We start from the raw sequence: 19,019 nt of genomic DNA, 5'->3' as shown, positions 1-19,019 counted from the left end.
TTATTTTAATTTTTTATATTACGTAAATAGATATATTTATAATTTATTTATTTAATAAAATATATATTCAATAATATTTAATATTTATATTTATTTCTTTATATTTTATTTAAATTTTTATTTTTAAATTCTTTTAAATTAAATGGAGTTAATTATTTATAATTTAAATTTAAATAAAATTAAAATTATATAAAAAAAAAAAATTATAATCACTTTAAAATTGAATCGAAATCAGATTAAAACTAATGATTGAAACGATCTTAAATCTTTAAATTAAATAAATTTTAATTCTATTCAAAAAATAAATTAAATTATTAATTCTAAATCAAAATCGGACTGAAACAATGGCCATGTCTAACCCCAACCACGTATGAGAATTTAGAAATAGGGAGTGAAGAGCCAGGAAAGAACACCGACACTCCTGTCCATTTTAAGGCCTGTGGCCTGTGGCGGTAACAGCTCTTGCGGGGGGTTACTTGCTGTTGGAGGCACGTGATATTGTCCCCGTAACTCATAACCATCAAACACCCTTATCGTTTTACTTCCACGTTTTTTAAGTTTTAAAAAGTTTATTAATTTATTTATATTTTAAAATCATTTAATTAAATAAATATTAATTTTTAAATTTAATAAAATTTATAATTTAATTCATATTTTTTAATAATAAATAAATAATATAAATATTTAAAATTAAATTAAATTTTTGACAAAATAAAGATGGAGTTAAATTTTATAAAATATAAAAATAATTTTGAAATTGAAAGGAGTCAAGTCGATTTTCTAAAAATTTAAGCACGTGATAGTAATTTATCTTTTTATTTATCAGTTCAGATGTCCCGTCATCCACTTAACAAAGATTAAATTTTAAATAGTTTTATTATCATTACAATTAATGAAATTGTATAAATTATGTTTTAATTAAATAATAATTAATATTTATTATTTACTAATTTTATAAATTATATGTTTTTATTAATTTTATATGTTTTTATATAATCTAAAACATAGATGGTTTAATTGAGGGTCTACCAAATTCAACCCAATTATAGCAATCGGTTGGGTCCAATAATGTGAGCCAGAAAATTTCAATAAATCAGACCCCACTCCTCTGCCTAGTGTTCTTATTTCAAACAACACAGCAGTTTGCCATTTTGCTTTTGTGTCATCTCTACATATGTTGATGAGACTCCATACCCATATTATGTGTACATTTAACCACTTTTTTCAAGGTGTATTTGGAATTTTAAGTGTTGTTGGATTTATATGGCTTAATGCTTTATTAAATTAATTTGTATTTATTGTGGTCTTCAATTTAAGTAATTTAATTAATAAAAAGGAAGAGAGTGACTCCTTACCCACAACTATAAAAAGAAGTTTAAAACAGGAACCATATGTAATAATTTACTTACTTTTTTATAATAAATCAAACGTGTGTGATTAAAATTATAATTTAATTAAATATAAAATAAAATTTTTATTAAAATATATTATTATATAATAAAAAAATAAATTTTTTTATAACAATATTAAATTATTGCTAAACTATTATATTAATAGTATTAAGACAATAATTTTATAATCACTGCTAAAATATTACTATATAAACCCTAGCATGTAATAGTGCTTTTATCCCATTCTTCCTCTCCATCTCACTATATTTTTCTCACCTCTCTTGTTGAGTTCACTGTTAGTTTATTATTGTAATAACTTTATTTATTATTGTAATAAGCTATATTCTTTTGTAATTGTTTTAGAGAGTTATTATGTAATTTTCTAATTTGGCCTCGTGAGAGGCGCGTGACTTCCTGGTGCATATAAAAATGAAGCTTTCAGATAGATATTGTAACGTTACAATCTGAAATCAATCAAAGATGTTTTCTCTCTTCTCTCGTTTCAAACATGGTATCAGAGCTAGGGTTTGAACCCTCGATGCCGCCTCATCTCTTGCATGCGAGTAGATCTAAGCATTATTGCATGATCAGACAATGATGGAACGAGGCAACAACAATAAGGAGCATATATCAAAGGTGATGCTAGAAAAAGGACAGATCCTAATGCAAGGAATGGGAGGTCTATTAAGTCTACAGTCCTCCAATCATCCAAGTATGGTCTTGTCTATGCACCTCTTATAGGAACTAACTTTCGATCTTGGAATATGGCTGTTCAAATAGCCCTAGGAGCCAAGATGAAGTTAGAGTTTGTCGAAGAAACATTTTCAACACCTAGTAAGGACTCTGAGAACTACGAGCAGTGGAAAAGATGTGATCACATCTTGGATTCTAAACTCGATCTCCAAAGAGTTGATAGATGGCTTTACCTACACTGCATCTGTCAGAGACCTCTGGTTGGAGATCTATGAAAAATTTGGTGAGTGCAACGGTCCTATGATCTATGAGTTGCACCGAAAGATTTCTCTTATGTCTCAAGAGAATGCCTCTATTTCTGTCTACTTTACTAAGCTAAAGAGATTTTGGGATGAGCTTGATTCTATGGAGACTCTTCCTACTTGCACTTGTGGGCCTTCTAAAGCCATTGCCGAAATAACAAACAGAAACAAGATTATGCAGTTTTTAATGGGTCTAAATGACATGTTTGGAACCGTGAGAGATCAGATCCTTGGGATGGATCTTTTGCCGATAGTAAATAAAGCATATTCAATGGTAGTGAAATTTAAATCCTTATTGTTTTGCTCAAAAATAAAAAGTCTATAGGTTGTAAATGGGTATATAAAGTGAAATTTAAACCCACTAGAGAGGTTGATAGATACAAAGCTCGTTTGGTTGCAAAAGATTACAACCAAATAGAGGGCTTAGACTATAAAGATAGATTATCTTCTATGGCTAGGCTTACCACAGTGAGAATCTTCATTGCTCTAGCAACTTTTAGACAGTGGCCCATTTTTCAATTAGATATAAATAATGGTTTCTTACATGGATATTTAAATGAAGAGGTATATATGATACCTCCTTGGGGCTATCACAAGGCTTAACCTAGGTAAGTATGTTTACTTCAAAGATCTCTATATGGGCTCAAACAGGCCTCTAAGTAATGGAATATTGAGTTTATAACATTTCTTAAAACTTTAAAATTTATGCAATTCTCTCATGACCATTGCCTTTTTATTCAATACACTGGTTCTCTATTTTTAGCTCTGTTGGTATATATTGATGGTGTTATCTTAACTGGAATCTATGTTGATGCCATTAATAAAATGCAAGCATGAGTTGCACCCAAAGTTTACTATTAAAGATTTGGGACCTCTAAAATATTTCTTGGGTTTGGAGGTGGCTAGATCCTCACAGGCCACTGTTCTCAGTCAAATAAAATTTATTTCAGATGTGCTTAAAGATACAGGCGTGTTTTATTGTAAACCAACATCCTTTCCATTACTACAAGGCTTTTATTTGACTCTTGACTTAGGAGAGTCTTTATCTGAATCTAATATGTATAGAAGACTGCTTGGTAGGCTTCTTTACATACATTTAATAAGGCTTGATATATGTTATGCCGTGCAGCATCTAAATCAATTTATGAGCATGCCCAGAAAGCCTCATTGGGAGGCTACTTTATATGTGCTTAGATATCTTAAAGGGTCCTTGCTCCAGGACCTATATTTTCCTATCACTACTGACTTATCATTCACTACCTATTGTGATTCTGATTGGACAGCTTGTTCATATTTTCGTAAGTCTTTATATGGTTACTAAATATTTTTGGGACCTTGTCTTATATCTTGAAAAATAAAGAAATATACCACTATTTCTAAATCATCCGTTGAGGCAGAATACCATGCTATGGCTAACACAGTCTGTGAGCTTCTTTGGATTAGCTATATTTTATACCCTTTCACTGTGACAATAAGGTAACTTTACGTATTGTTGCTAATACAGCGTTGCATGAGCGCACCAAACATATAGAGATCGACTGTTATATTGTGCGATATTAGCTCAAATAGGGATTCATTTTACTCTGTCATCTTCCTACACAAGACCAATTGGCAAAACTCTTTACCAAAGCTTTGCCGGCCTGTAGACATATATAACTCTTTGTCCAGTAAGTTTAACTTTTTTTTTTATCGGCTTCAACTTAATGAGGAGGCGTTAAGTTCACTGTTAATTTACTATTGTAATAACTTTGGTTGCTGTTGTAATAAACTATATTCTGATGTAATAAATTATATTTTTTTTTGTAATTGTTTTAGGGAGTTATTATGTAATTTTTTAATCTGGCCTCATAAGAGGCACGTGACTTCCTGCTATGAAAATACCAACTGAAACTTCTAGACAGATACTGTAATGTTACATTTTAAAATCAATCAAAGATTTTTTCTCCTTTCTCTCTTTTCATTTTTTTTTTTTTTTTTTTTTTTGCACATTTTGAAGTTTTGCATTTAGTACTTGCAATTTTATTTTATTTTTTTAAGAACTTTCATTTTTAACATAAAATCATGAAAAGTTGTTGGCATGGTATGTTAATATCATATGTGACAATACCATTAGTCACGTCAACATAATCAACAACTTTTTATGTTTATTTAAGAAGAAATTGAAAAGAAAAAAAATTTAAAAGGAAAATAAAATTTATATTCCATCAAAAAAATTTTCTCTAAATTAGAGGAAAAGTGGGAAGAAATTTTTTTAATTTACTAAAATAAATAAAGATAAAAATGAAATTTTATCATTAAAAAAAGGGTAAACTGTAATTTAGTCCCTCTGATTTAGTGAAATGCAATCTTTTGTCCCTCTATTTTAAAAAATCTTTAATTTGGTCACTGTAATTTTTAAAACCTATGACATTAGACCCTCCCGTTAGATTTTCAGTTAAATCACCGTTAATTTTAATTAAAAAAACTAAAATACCCATTCTCTCTCCTTCCTCTTCCTCTTCCTCCTCTTCTTCTTCTTCTTCTTCCCGATCTTCTTCTTCTCTCTTTTCCGATCTCCTCCTAACTTTACTCATAATATTTTCCTTCCACCAACCAAACACAACTAAAAAAATTTTTTTTTTCATATTTTTCTTTCTTATTTCTAAACACAATATAAAGTGATAATTGTATAAATTTAGTCTATGAAAAATAATAAAAGTTATTTTAGTACTTAAAATATAATAAAATGAAAATACAAATAATTAAAATACATAATTTTTCTAATTTTTTATAATTAATAATCTGTGTTCTCCCTTTCCATCAAGCTTTTTCTCCAGTGAAAAGTAGCCACAACTTGCATAAGTAGAAGAAATTAGAGGTGGAAAATTCTTCTTATAATTAATAAATATGATGGGTATCTTTCCTTGTCCACATCCATCTATATCAATTCATCACTTTATCTTAGTTTTCGAATTATTAATATTTAAATCATAATCACCTTTTTTTTATACATGTGTATTTTGTATCCCAAACAAATCATGATATTCAATTTTTATATCAAAATATTTTAAATAATATATTGGTTGCTAAAAATCGGATTAATGGCCCATGTGATTTCGTTGGTAATATTAGTTGGTTTAATAGTTTAATTTTAAATAATATATTTTTTATTTTCATTGCTAAATATAAACTAATAATTTAAAATTTTTTTTACAGCAAATAAAAAATAAGAATAAAATTATGGTTTTTGTAAATATAAAATAAATTTTTTATTAAATTATATTAATATACATAATATAAAAAGTTAAAAAAAAATTTAATAATTTTAAACTGTTGTCAAATTGTTACCTTAATAGTATTAATATAATAATTATATAACTGCTTCAAAGCATACTATTGCCTAAATCCTAAAATATAGTAGTATTTAGTTACTTTTTATAAATTTTCCTCTCAAACGTAATAATTATATTAGTTATATTTTTTTTATGCATGATGAATGTATATATAAAGCAACATTACTATTCATTAACTAGTTTATTAATTTTAAAAAATATATTAAAATGTATTTAAAATTTTAAAAAATTTATTAATTGGTCTTTTTATTAATTTTAATCGTTAAATATTGTAAAAAATTTTAAAATGCCCTCACTATGAATGAATTAATTAATAGACTTTTTACAAAATTAAAATATCAAAATGAACTTTTTAAAACTATAAAAACTATATAGTAAAATATTTAACGGCTAAAATTAATGAAATGACTAATTCACAGATTTTTTAAAATTTTAAAAATATTTTAATATATTTTTAGAAATTCAAAATCAATTTATGAAATTTTCAATAATAGTTAAATAGTAAATTTTTTTAAAAAAAATTATATTTTTAATTCATATATGCGTTGTATTAGCTATTTATAATAAGATAAATAATATTATATACGTAGACAATTTATAGTTGCACATTTGAAAAGTGGTTGTAATTCACATAATAGTTTAATTAAACATTTTATTTTGTTTACTGGAAAAAAATGTTTACATAGATTGACATTATCTAAATTTAAAGTTTGAATAATAAAATTAAATATTTTTAATTTTTTATAATTATAATTAAGAGTATTAAATGAAATTTAAAAAATTAATGGTAAATTATAACAGTCTTTAAAATAAATATTAATAAAATATATAGTTTTTTAATTTTAATTTTATATCAAAATAAATATATTTTATATTTATCATACATAATAATAAATATATTATATGTAAATAAATATTTATTACAAATAAATTCTAATTACATAAGATTTTACATATAAGTATTATATACATGATGAAAAAAGCCCTCAATAGCAATGTGGCTATATAAGACCCAACCCAACGTATAAAAGGAGATTTATATTGGGGCCACCAGACATGGACATTTGACTATTTGAGCACCACTAATTCATCACGTCTCATCCAAATAGACCACCTAGCTAACACAAACCTTCTCTGGAACTTTGTAAAAGCGTACCCAAAAGAATTTTCTCTCTTCCTTCACTATAAATATTAATCCTCCATCTGCTAAGTTTTCATGAGATTTCTTAACAAAATCACTTGATCCCCCTCTCTGGCTAAAACCCTTTAGCTTGTTTCTTTGACATGGCAACGCTGATACGTTTGATGAGCTTATGGCTCCTGGTATCTGTGGCCTCCATGTCATGGGCTGTTCCCTTGGATGTCAACTTTCAAGCACAGGTCCAAACAGAATGTAGCTTCACTCGATACCCTAGCCTCTGTAAAAAAACCTTAATGGAGTCGAGGGATCATCCTCTTCATGTTATATCTGCTCTTGTTAACAAGACAGTTTCAGAGACCAATCTGCCAAGAACCTATCTCCAAACAATGAGCTCCCAGTTGGAAATCCAAGATTTTCAACTTGCTAAATCCGTCACAGGTTCAATTTCTCTAATTTTTTTATAAATAATAGCTTGCTTTTTTGGTTCTCAAAAACTAAGCTTTGCTCTACTGTGCATGCATGCAGATTATTGTGAAAAGCTTGTCAGGTTGTCGCTGAAACAGCTAGACCGGTCGCTGTCGGCATTGAAAGAATCTCCAAGAAAGAACAAGAACGACATCCAAACCTGGCTAAGTGCAGCCTTGACCTTCCAACAATCCTGCAAAGATTCTACCGCCGGTGTCGGCAACTCCCAAATTTCCCGTAAAATGGATTATCTCACCCAGTTGGTCAGCAACCCTTTAGCTCTTATCAACAGGATTACTGGTAATAATTCTAAGCTTAAAAATAACACCAGAAGTAGACGTCTAGGAGAGGAAATAAAAGATTTTCCCAAGTGGGTATCAGCGAAAGATCGTAAACTCCTCCAAAGTAGCATCATCAAGGCGAATGCAGTGGTTGCCAAAGACGGAACAGGCAACTATAGAACGATTTCAGAAGCTATCAAAGCTGCCAGTGGGGGTAGGTTTGTGATATATGTGAAGGCAGGAGTTTACAAAGAGAAAATTCACACCAATAAAGATGGTATTACTTTGATCGGAGACGGTAAATACTCCACTGTCATCACCGGTGATGACAGTGTCGCCGGAGGTTCCTCCATGCCTGGCTCTGCCACATTCAGTTAGTCTTTCATTCTTTCTATCTCTTAAAACTAAAAACCAACTCGTAATTGACACTCATTTATTATTTTGGTATAATACTTGAAGGGTACGTTTTGTAAGGAAGTAATATAATATAATTAAATAGTACAATAAAAAATAACCTAAAAATATTAAATAATTCACATTTAATTAAAAGATAATATATATTATAGTATTTAAATAAATATTAAATTCCAAAGGAAATAAATTAATCAACTAAAATACTATACCAAATAATAAATTCTTTTCTATTAATTTTTACTTAAACTAAGTCTATATAATTTCGAATTATAAATGGATAAAATTTTATATGAACCTATTAATTTAAGTAAGTTTTTTTATTTTTCTTTGACATAATCCGTATTTATTGACAATAAAAAAATTTTAAGTAATTGTCAGAACTAAGCTATGATATAAAAGAAATAATTAAAATTTTTAGACGAATTCCGATTATCGTGTATACAAGAGACCCTTGTTTGTGACTTAGAGGTGACTTGCTCCACGGTGGACAAAATTCTGGCAAGTATTGGCAGAAAACAAAAAGGAGAAAAAATAAATTCTATGTTAATGTGGCGGACAATTGATCCTCTTACTTTCTTGGCAGCAATTACAGGCGATGGATTCATAGCTCGAGACATTGGCTTTGAGAACACGGCAGGACCCCGTGGAGAACAAGCTTTAGCTTTATACATTGCATCTGATCATTCAGTTCTCTACAGATGCAGCATAGCAGGTTACCAAGACACCTTATTTGCACAGGCACTTCGTCAATTCTACAGAGAATGCGACATTTATGGCACAATAGACTTCATCTTCGGCAACGCAGCTGCTATTTTCCAGAATTGCTACGTGGTGCTTCGCCGGCCGCGTGAGGGAGCTTACAATGTAATTCTAGCCAATGGAAGAACAGATCCTGGACAAAATACTGGCTTTTCTCTTCAGAATTGCAGGATAACAGCGAGCTCAGATTTTTCTCCTGTTAAACACAACTACGAATCATATCTAGGCAGGCCCTGGAAGGAATATTCACGGGCAGTGATAATGGAATCAAGCATAGATGATGCTATACATTCAAGGGGATGGATAGAGTGGCCTGGTGAAAGATCCTATTATAAAACACTCTACTTTGCAGAGTACATGAACACAGGCCCTGGAGCTGGAACTTCAAAGAGAGTAAATTGGCCTGGATTTCATGTTATTGGAGCACAAGAGGCTGTCAAGTTTACTGTTGGCAATTTTATTGGAGGAACATCTTGGCTGCCTTCTACTGGAGTGACCTTTATATCAGGTCTACTCTGAAAATTAATGTGTATTACTTAATTGTGTAGAAAAGAAGCAATATAGGATAAGCTCAGAGGAGTCGACCTACTGTTGCTCAACCTTGTTACATCTGTAGTCTCTGAAATCTGCAAGTCTATAGGAATAATTGTGTAGAAATGATTTGTTATACCTACAACTTTTGTAATGAATAATTTTTTCACTTTATCGGGGCGATTTGTTGATAAGATTAGGGGTAAGTATTTGATTGGTTCGGTTTAAAATCGAATCGATTTAAATAAATTGAAAATTAAAATTTTAGTATTTATAAAAATTAAACCAAACTGATTTTGGTCAAAAATTAAATCAAACCGAATTAGTCTAATTTAATTCGATTCAAATCGATTTGAATTTTTAATAATTTTTTTTATTTTTTACGTTTTTCTTTTAATATTTTAAAATTTAATTAAAATATTTTAACTTTAATATAATTTAATCTCTTGTATTATTAAAAATAATATATTATTACCACTAAATCGATTTAGTTTAATTTTTTTAATTTTTTTTAATTAAAATTATAATGAAATAACTGAAATTTTTAAAATTAAAAATTAAAATAAAATAAATAAAAAATTGAATAAAAATTTTAAATTAATTTAATTTAATTAAAAATTTCAATTTAAATTAAATACCCCTCACTAAATAAAAAAAGAATGGAAATTTTTAACTCACAGGTCTTTCCAACATCGTTTCTGGCAGAATTTTTTTCACTACAACAAAATAGAATTGCAATTACATTTGAAAAGTGTTAGTAAAAATCTTAAAAATTCTAGACCCCTAATCCCGTGGACCCATGAATTAAACTTTTTAAGCTCGTCTATGGATGTCGCCTTCCTTATTTTCCAATGGACGCGTGTCGTTTTCATTGACATTTCCAAATCAAAAGGAAATTCTATTTATGTCCTCATCCTCTGGCCCCACCTTCTGAAAACTGAAAAGCAATATGTCCCTCGCCTCAAATTCAATTACTTATCTGATTGAAATTGCTATTAAGTATATGCAAATTTAAGAACCACACAAATTTTTATATAATGAGAAAAAATAATTAAAAAAAAACATTTCTCTCAAAAAAATAATAAAATTTGCGTGTACAGAAAAAAAATATAAAATAAAAAGTTTGATGATAAGAAGGAAAAATATAATGAAAAATATAATGAAAAATATAATCAGACGTAAGCATGAGACTCTAAGAAATATGGTATTTTTTAAAAAATTATCCTTGATTGTGGGCTTTAATATTATATTAATAAATCAAATCAGACATAACTCGATATTAAAATAATATTTTTAAAATTAGATAGTTAAATTTTTATATATATATTATGTGACAAGTATTTTTTTCTATTCATTTTTTTCTAAAAACAATCATAAGATGAAAATGTTTATTTTATCTCGTATAATTATCAAACCTTAAAATTAAATATAAAATTTATAATTTAAATTTTCACGTTAAATAAATTTTAAACCTTTTGTCTTTCAATTATATTTATTAATACATTGCAATATTTAATAATATAAAAAAATTCATATATTAAAAATTACAATAAAAATTAAAAACCATACAGGAGAATAAATTTCGTTTCAAGTTATTGGCAAGAACCCACTCTAAGTAGGGGTGAGCAGAATTCGGTTCGAACCGAAAAAACCGACCGAACCGAATCGATTTGAAAATTTGGTTCGGTTTTTTATACATTTCGGTTCGGTTCGGTTTTAAATTTCAGAAATTTTGGTTATTTCGGTTCGGTTCGGTTTTGATCAGAAAAAAACCGAAAAAATCGAACCGAACCGATTAGGAATAATAATATGTTTTTTCAATAATATAGAGAAATTAAATTATATTAAAATTAAAATATTTTAATTAAATTTTAAAATACTAAAAATAAAGTGTAAAAAATTAAAAAAAATATTAAAAATTGAAACCGATCGAATCGAACCGAATCGAACCGAATCAGACCGGTTCGATTCGATTCGGTTTCTGACCAAAATCGGTTCGGTTCGATTTTCATAAAATCTAAAATTTCGGTTTTCGGTTTATTCGGTTCGATTCGGTTTTGAACCGAACCGACCGAATGCTCACCCCTAACTCTAAGTGCATGAGAAGCTGCGCGAGAGGGATGTTTTATAAAATATTTTTTTTATAAAAATTTAATATTTTGATAGAAAATAACTGACGATCTGCAAAATATTAAATGACAAATTTTCCTAATTAATTTATTAAGTATTTAAGACTTAATGTGTTAAAAAAATATTTTCCAGAAAAAAATATTGCATTTTCTAGTATTTAGAGTATTAATTAAAAATTAATTAATAAATTTTTTTACTAAAACAAAAATTAAACTATGTATAAAAATTTGATCGTTTAGAAAAAAAAAAAGAGCTTTAAGAGTTAAATCCCATCACATTTAGAAGTTTGATGGTCAGTGTTGAATAAACATATAGCTGCATACCCATGTGTGAGCATTAATGTCAATCTTACTAATATTGATTAAGGGATTAAATTTGCTTATCCCAATTGGTTATGAAGTCAATATCCAAAAAAAGAAATGGAAGAAAAGTGATGAGTCAAATAATAGAATGGCTACATGACCTATCAATAATGGTTAAGCCTTAATTGTTGATGGGTCCATAAAGGGATCGATGGTTCCTCAATGGCTTGGTGGACTTGTGGTCTTATGGTCTTGTGGTGGTAGTTTAATCTCTTATCACTATTATTGGTGTTAACCCGTTGATAAGGATAGCCCATTCTATAGTACTTGTGGTGCTAATCTTCTCTAAGCTGTGCTTTTTTAAGTTCAATCCAGCTTTTGTTTAGCTTTCAATACTAGATTTTGGGGCCAGGACCAACTACATATCAAGTATTAAATACTTAATAGTATCACTTTTTCTAGTGCTTTTGAGTTAACTTTATTTTTATAACACTCTCAGACTATCATATTACGATAAATCGGATATAATTACTAAGTCAGAACTTTTAAACTTTATTTAATTGGAATAACTTAATTATAAAACTTGACACTCTTAAAAAATATAAAAATTATTTATTCTACTTACTTTTTAGAAAGTCTAAGAGTTTTTCTTCTTTTAGTAAGAGAAAAGTAACTTATTTATCCCAATCTAGTTAAGTTAATTATTAAAAGTGACTTTTCAAAAAATAATATATTTGAATCAAACAAGACTTTAATCATCATAGTTCGCTAATATCTCAATTGGCTCAGCTTTATCCCACATATAGCCTTTTCTTTATAAATTCACCAGCTCCGCATAATTTTCTTTTTAATTCAAATGATTCTGATATTAATTATATAAGTCGACTAAGTCCGGCTCTGCTACCAAATTATTCAATAATTTTAAGCTAATTTTATATATATCAATCCACTATACTAATTTCATAGCATGAATTTATACTCCTTTCGTTTTATTTTTTTATCGGCTTTTTTATTTTAGATTTGACTCAAAATATTATATACTTTTATTTTCATTGTTAAATTATAAATTGATTATTATAACTCTATTTAATTTTATTTTATTTTTAATATAATTTCATTTATTATTTATTTATTTCAAATGAGAATTCAAACAATTTATTAATAATTAATTCAAACTATTATTATAAATAATGATTTTATTCGTTCAATAAAATTTAATATCCTTATTTTATATAAAAGATGAAATATAATTAAAAATTTAATAGAGAGAATTTGATATTCTAACTAAAATAAAAAACAAAAATCATGGGTTGGAAAAAGTATTAGTAATTTTTTTAGAAAAAATAAATAATTTTCAATCATTAAATAATTCACAATTAATAAAAATTTATATATATATGTATATAATAGACAATTTTTTGCATAATGTTGCTATGTGCACAATCTAAAGAGTATTGCATTGCGTTATCCATGCATATAACTTCCTTTTAAATATATTTTATTTAAATTATTAAATTAAAATTCATAAAATCAAAAAGATTTGAATATTTTTCAAAGTAATAATAATTGGATATAAAATAGATTCAAATAATTTAAGATAAATTTAAATATTAAATATATTTAACAACTTCGAACATAATAATTTTATTATTTAATAATTTTCTTATTCCTCTAGGGTAGAGAAATTCTTTCTTTTCTTGCTCAAACAATGGATATGTTCATGGACGGACATAGGTTTAGATGTAGAGGTGCAAAATTTAAAATAATATTGTTGTTATAATTGATAAAAAATTATAAAAAACTGTACTTTAATAATATAATATTAACAAACACTTATAGTTTTTATAAATTAAATTTTTTTATTACTTCCAATAATTAATAAAAATTTAATAAATTATATAATATAGTTATGAGTTGTCATGTTAAAAATTTAATTGTGGTTCTATCTATGAAAATAAAGACTCGGACACTGTAATTTTCGAAATTTCACTAAAATTTGTCTTCTTAATAACATGACGATACTTCATAAAAAGTTATCGTTAAAGAGCACAATTTAATAGATCTCTATTACATTATAACTGCAGGTCTCATATACATTAATCGGTGCTAATTGAATTTTCAAAAAATTTAATAATTAACTATATTGTTTTACGATATAAAAGTTAATGAATATAAAAATCAATATATGCATTCTTATATAACTACTCTTAAATTTTAAACAATTTATTATACCCTCCATTCTTTTAATTTACTGATTTGAGCGTCGGAGTGATTGCTGTAAGCGCCAACCACTTCACATTCTATTTTTAAAAATTGACTAATTACGATACAGTTTTATTATAGTAATATCGTTATACAATATCCATCAAATTTATCATATACATTTAATTCGAGACTTAAAATATTAAGTGAAAAAACTAATATGAAGATATAAAAATATAAAATAAGATAAACTATGCCTAAAATATGGTATTAGCATGAACCATCGTTCAAGTATATGTAAATATAGGTTTTAATTAATTAATGTCTTAAATAATAATTTACATTGATATATTAATGCCTAAAATTTATTCTGCAGGGATTATTATTTTTATATCACAAAATATTGAAATTTTTATATATGATTATGACTTTTAATTTAGAAAATATTAATTAAATTAATTACTAATTAATGTTTTAATATTTATTGTTTCAAATCAATTAAAATACTAATATTTAAACGTTGAGAGAATGAATTACCAGAAGGAGCGTAATTTCATGTCAATACGGTCGCGGCCCAAAAGCAGCGACATTGGGCTTTGAACTTGTAGCGTTAGAGGTTCCATTTCCAGAGCAATAAAGTCCACTCCAGTCACTCTGCTCACGTCACATATGAAGCTCAAAACTTCCCTCACAAGCCTTTTGCCGAAATCATCTTGGCGCCCAACTAAATTCTTTTGAATATATCATCTCCCTCCCTTTTCTTTTCTCCCTTGCTCTTCTCTCGTTCCTCTCTCGCTCCCTCGCTCTTTCTCTTTACCGAGCTAAGGAGATTCCTGGCGATGGAGCAACAAAGGCACCAGAAGATGGTTCAGCAACAGCAACAGCAACAGCAACAGCAACAGCAACATGAGGAAGTTGAGGAGATGCAGCATGGCCCTTTCCCAGTTGAGCAGCTCCAGGTAAATCTCAAAAAGATTTTATCTTTTGATCCATTTTATCCTACTGATGATGTGGGCAATGTGAGGTGGATAGCGTAATGGGTTCTTTCTTCCTCCCTCCCCCTCAATCCCAGAATTTTTTTTTTTTTTTTTTGAATGATCGTTTCTTCACCCGTGTTTGTGAATTGAAATGGGTTCATTGCCTTCAATCCTCGCAAATAGATGCCTAACATTCTGTAGTTGAATTGGGTTTCGAATCTTTCTTTAATTTTAGCTACTTTAATTTGTAATTCAATCGTGCGATCTCATTTATGGCTGGTTTTTCAGTTTCGCTGTCTGCTCGAATTCGCTCCTTTTCAATTTTACTTTTTAGGGTTTTCTCCAAAGGACTGCTTTTTTTCTTTTAACTGATTGGTTTAGAAACATCCCGTTGTTGATTGAAGCAGTTCCTTTCTTATGCTAATTGCTCTCTCCAAGTAAATTGTCGATCCAGAATATCCTATAGAAGTGGGTTTCGCGACCTTTTACAATGCAGTGCAAGTGGGCTCTTTCAATATTTAGTTGGATTTTTGGACCCAAGTGAGAATGAATGATAGATTCAACTAAAGGGGTTTTCTTGGGTGTTCTTGTCAATTTACATTGAAATGGGGTTATGCGTTTGTATTCTTGCTTAGCAATCAAGATTATGTTATGGAAATGGATTTTGCATATTTTTGAGATTTTGATTATTATATGATGTTGCTCAAGCATGGGTTGATCAATCTCGGGTTGAATCTCCTCTAGAGCATCTTAAGGGCATCCAAAACCAAACTAGGTTGCTTTCAATATGATCTGAATTTGTACTTTTTCGGTTTACGTCGTACATTACATCAGGGAATGGATTTTACATTCTCGTTCAATTGTTATTTTAATATTATTATTATTTTTTGAATCGCATTCCTTTGAATTAAGAATGTCACGCTAGTTGGATATAAAACTATGTTGTTAAATCTTTTATGGAATGAAGTTCTCTATGGCAATTTGACATTTAATCTCCAACTCAAGGAGTCAGGAATTGCTGCCCTTGACATAAAAAAGCTTAAAGATGCTGGTCTCTGCACAGTTGAGTCTGTTGTATATTCTCCTCGGAAAGAGCTTTTGCAAATTAAAGGAATCAGTGAAGCCAAAGTAGATAAAATCATTGAAGCAGGTAATTCACTGTATTGTTATTTGTCTCTGCTGTTTCTTTTTTTTTTTTTTTTTTTTTTTTTTTTTCCCTTCAGTTTTTGAGAAACTGTCTAATGTTATTCATTAAAGTAAATGTGTTTGTTTTTTATTTTTTTATCTTATACAGCTTCCAAACTGGTGCCTTTGGGTTTTACTAGTGCTAGCCAACTTCACGCTCAGAGGTTGGAGATAATTCAGATAACATCTGGATCAAGAGAACTTGACAAAATTTTGGAAGGCAAGTCTTGTTTGATATTTCAAAGATTTTACTCAATACTTGAATGACAATTCAAGTGTTTGTATCGGATAGGCCATGTTCTGTTGCGTTACAATCTCACAGAGCTTTTTTTTTGACAGGAGGAATTGAGACAGGATCTATTACTGAGATATATGGTGAGTTTCGCTCTGGCAAGACTCAACTGTGCCACACACTCTGTGTCACTTGCCAAGTAAGAGCTACTGTCTTTCATTTGGTGCAGTTTTGCTTCAACAAGATATTACTATCATTCCAGAACATTGATTTGTACATTCTTTTATTTCAGAAGTTGACAAAGAATTGGTTGGATAAATAATGAGCTTAACGACTGCATACCTCCTAAAATATCATTCTCCATGTTTTTTTTTTTTTTTTTTTTTGCAATTAAAAAAATTGGCTTTTCACTTATGGTGACTTATTGCTAGGTCAGGTCATAGTCTTGGCAGTGCTCTGTTTCATTTGTGATAGAAAAACCTAGCAGGTCAATTTTAATGCTCTGTCTAACGAACTCTGATATTTCAGCTACCATTAGATCAAGGGGGTGGTGAGGGAAAAGCAATGTACATTGATGCTGAGGGAACATTCAGGCCGCAGAGACTGTTACAAATCGCAGACAGGTGAGCATACAGTCCTCTTGAGAAGTATGTGCTGCCCTTACCTGTCTGGTTTTGGTATCAGATGGTTAATGATGTTTTTATGTGAAGCAGATTTGGACTAAATGGTGCTGATGTTTTGGAGAATGTGGCCTATGCTCGTGCATATAACACTGATCACCAATCAAGGCTTTTGCTTGAAGCAGCTTCTATGATGGTGGAAACCAGGTATAACTTGTTTTCAGCGTTGTAATTGTTTAGCGTCTTGGTTAAAGGAGCCAGCTAGACAAGATCAAGGAGATGATTTTTTGTAAAAGAAAATTATGAACACAATTTATTTTCTCCTTGTTACTGCTGGTGTGAATCCTGTAAAAATTTTCTGAAGCAAGCACCAATATAGCCAGCTATCCATGAACTAATCAGTAAATCGCCAGGTTAAATGAAAAATGTAGTTTACTCCAAGAAATACATCCGACATAAATTTTGTAGCATTTAATTCTTCACCTACCTTTTACTGAAGAATTTCTTTGACGCTGATAACCAAAAAACTTTTTCTTGAATTTAGTTATCTTACTTGATCATGGTTCCATAGGTTTGCCCTTATGATAGTAGACAGCGCTACTGCCTTATACAGAACAGATTTCTCTGGAAGGGGTGAATTGTCTGCTCGACAAATGCACCTTGCTAAATTCCTCAGAAGCCTTCAGAAGTTGGCAGATGAGGTAGGCAAAGAACCTTATCTATAATCTATACTAACTTGTTCCTCGTATAAGTTATAGAATTCTGTTGTTGCAGTTTGGTGTGGCTGTGGTAATCACAAACCAAGTAGTTGCACAAGTAGATGGGTCTGCTATTTTTGCTGGGCCTCAAATCAAGCCAATCGGCGGTAATATTATGGCTCATGCTTCTACCACAAGGTATGTGAAAGAAGTGTTCTTGTCTATCCTCCTTGCAAGAGAAAGAGGTTTACTTCTTGTTTGTTAACTTTGTGTATAGGCTTGCTCTAAGGAAGGGAAGAAGGGAGGAGCGTATCTGTAAAGTGATAAGTTCACCTTGTTTAGCTGAAGCTGAAGCAAGATTTCAAATTTCTGCTGAAGGGGTAACTGATGTTAAGGACTAATCCCCAAACATTTTGTGTTCATATTAGCACCACCATGTATTCTCCACTTGTATCTATTTCTTGATCTGCATGCAAGAGATGTCATCCTCTTGTAATTTTGTTTTTTTTTTTGGTTTAAAATAGACTATTGAATTTTGAAGAGCTATATTGATAAAGGGGTGTTTGGTTTACCATCTTCTTTAGTATTAAACTCTTTAAAGGTCAGCTAATGTACCTATAGCTGTTTTTTTATGGGCTCCAATATTAGAGCTTTTTCTCATCATAGTTTATTACATTTTATTTTATTTTTTTGACTATGTTATCTTTTTAATATTTATTAATTATAAAATTTTTGTATTAACATAAATTAATATATATTAATAAATTATTTATACTTATAAAATAAATATAGATATTATAAAAATAATTACATTAGTTACAATTTTTTATATAATAAACATGTAGATATACATTAAAAAATAAACTTTATTTTTATTAATAACCATGTTAATATTATTAAATTTTATATATATTATATGATAAATTATTAATTTTATGTACACTTTAATAATAAATAAATAGCATAAGTTGTATATAGTTTACTAAATATTTTGAATGTTTCAATTATAATTAACAATTTATCGGTCTTTTTTTAATCTCTTATGATATTTGATAATGTTTAGCTGAATCTCTTTAAAGATCCTGGTCATTGCAATAATCACAGCGGCATTTTCTTCATCATCATTATCATTTCTTTGATGAACTTGCTTACAAAAGAACAAGCAATGCAGGAAACAACTTTTGATCAAGTAATATAGGCTTCATTGAAATAATTTTATTATTCTTATTATTATTATATATCATTATTTTATTTTATTATTATAACAAATATATAATTTTATTTATTATATCATATTTATTTTATTATTGAAATAACTAAATAAAAATTAAATAATATAAAAAAATGCAACCGCTCAATACGTA

At 28.8% G+C, this 19,019-nt stretch overlaps 2 protein-coding genes across 2 annotated transcripts; both read left to right on the top strand.

Annotated features, from left to right (window-relative positions):
- The first annotated feature begins 6,888 nt into the window (after nucleotides 1-6,888).
- Nucleotides 6,889-9,483, top strand: LOC110611067 (pectinesterase). The gene is made up of 3 exons (XM_021751181.2): nucleotides 6,889-7,297; nucleotides 7,385-7,978; nucleotides 8,603-9,483. The coding sequence occupies exons 1-3, from the start codon at nucleotides 7,003-7,005 to the stop codon at nucleotides 9,295-9,297; spliced, it is 1,584 nt and encodes a 527-aa protein (XP_021606873.1). The 5' UTR covers nucleotides 6,889-7,002; the 3' UTR covers nucleotides 9,298-9,483.
- Nucleotides 9,484-14,632: 5,149 nt separating this feature from the next.
- LOC110611118 (DNA repair protein RAD51 homolog) lies at nucleotides 14,633-18,229 on the top strand. The gene is made up of 9 exons (XM_021751252.2): nucleotides 14,633-14,902; nucleotides 15,926-16,070; nucleotides 16,215-16,325; nucleotides 16,445-16,536; nucleotides 16,866-16,960; nucleotides 17,051-17,164; nucleotides 17,529-17,658; nucleotides 17,732-17,853; nucleotides 17,933-18,229. The coding sequence occupies exons 1-9, from the start codon at nucleotides 14,783-14,785 to the stop codon at nucleotides 18,054-18,056; spliced, it is 1,053 nt and encodes a 350-aa protein (XP_021606944.1). The 5' UTR covers nucleotides 14,633-14,782; the 3' UTR covers nucleotides 18,057-18,229.
- Nucleotides 18,230-19,019: the final 790 nt, after the last annotated feature.

Source organism: Manihot esculenta, chromosome 3 (genome assembly GCF_001659605.2).
Source record: "Manihot esculenta cultivar AM560-2 chromosome 3, M.esculenta_v8, whole genome shotgun sequence".
NCBI classification, from domain to species: Eukaryota; Viridiplantae; Streptophyta; class Magnoliopsida; order Malpighiales; family Euphorbiaceae; genus Manihot; species Manihot esculenta.
Note: the sequence above shows the minus strand (reverse complement) of the source record. Positions and strands in the feature narration are given on the sequence as shown.

Excerpts from the sequence above, each read along its gene's own strand:
- LOC110611118 (XM_021751252.2), top strand. The coding sequence starts at position 14,783 with ATGGAGCAACAAAGGCACCAGAAGATGGTTCAGCAACAGCAACAGCAA. Across the intron at positions 14,903-15,925 it reads TCCCAGTTGAGCAGCTCCAG|GAGTCAGGAATTGCTGCCCT; the intron begins GTAAATCTCAAA and ends CTCCAACTCAAG. Across the intron at positions 17,854-17,932 it reads GCTCATGCTTCTACCACAAG|GCTTGCTCTAAGGAAGGGAA; the intron begins GTATGTGAAAGA and ends CTTTGTGTATAG.
- LOC110611067 (XM_021751181.2), top strand. The coding sequence starts at position 7,003 with ATGGCAACGCTGATACGTTTGATGAGCTTATGGCTCCTGGTATCTGTG. Across the intron at positions 7,298-7,384 it reads ACTTGCTAAATCCGTCACAG|ATTATTGTGAAAAGCTTGTC; the intron begins GTTCAATTTCTC and ends GCATGCATGCAG. Across the intron at positions 7,979-8,602 it reads GCCTGGCTCTGCCACATTCA|CAATTACAGGCGATGGATTC; the intron begins GTTAGTCTTTCA and ends CTTTCTTGGCAG.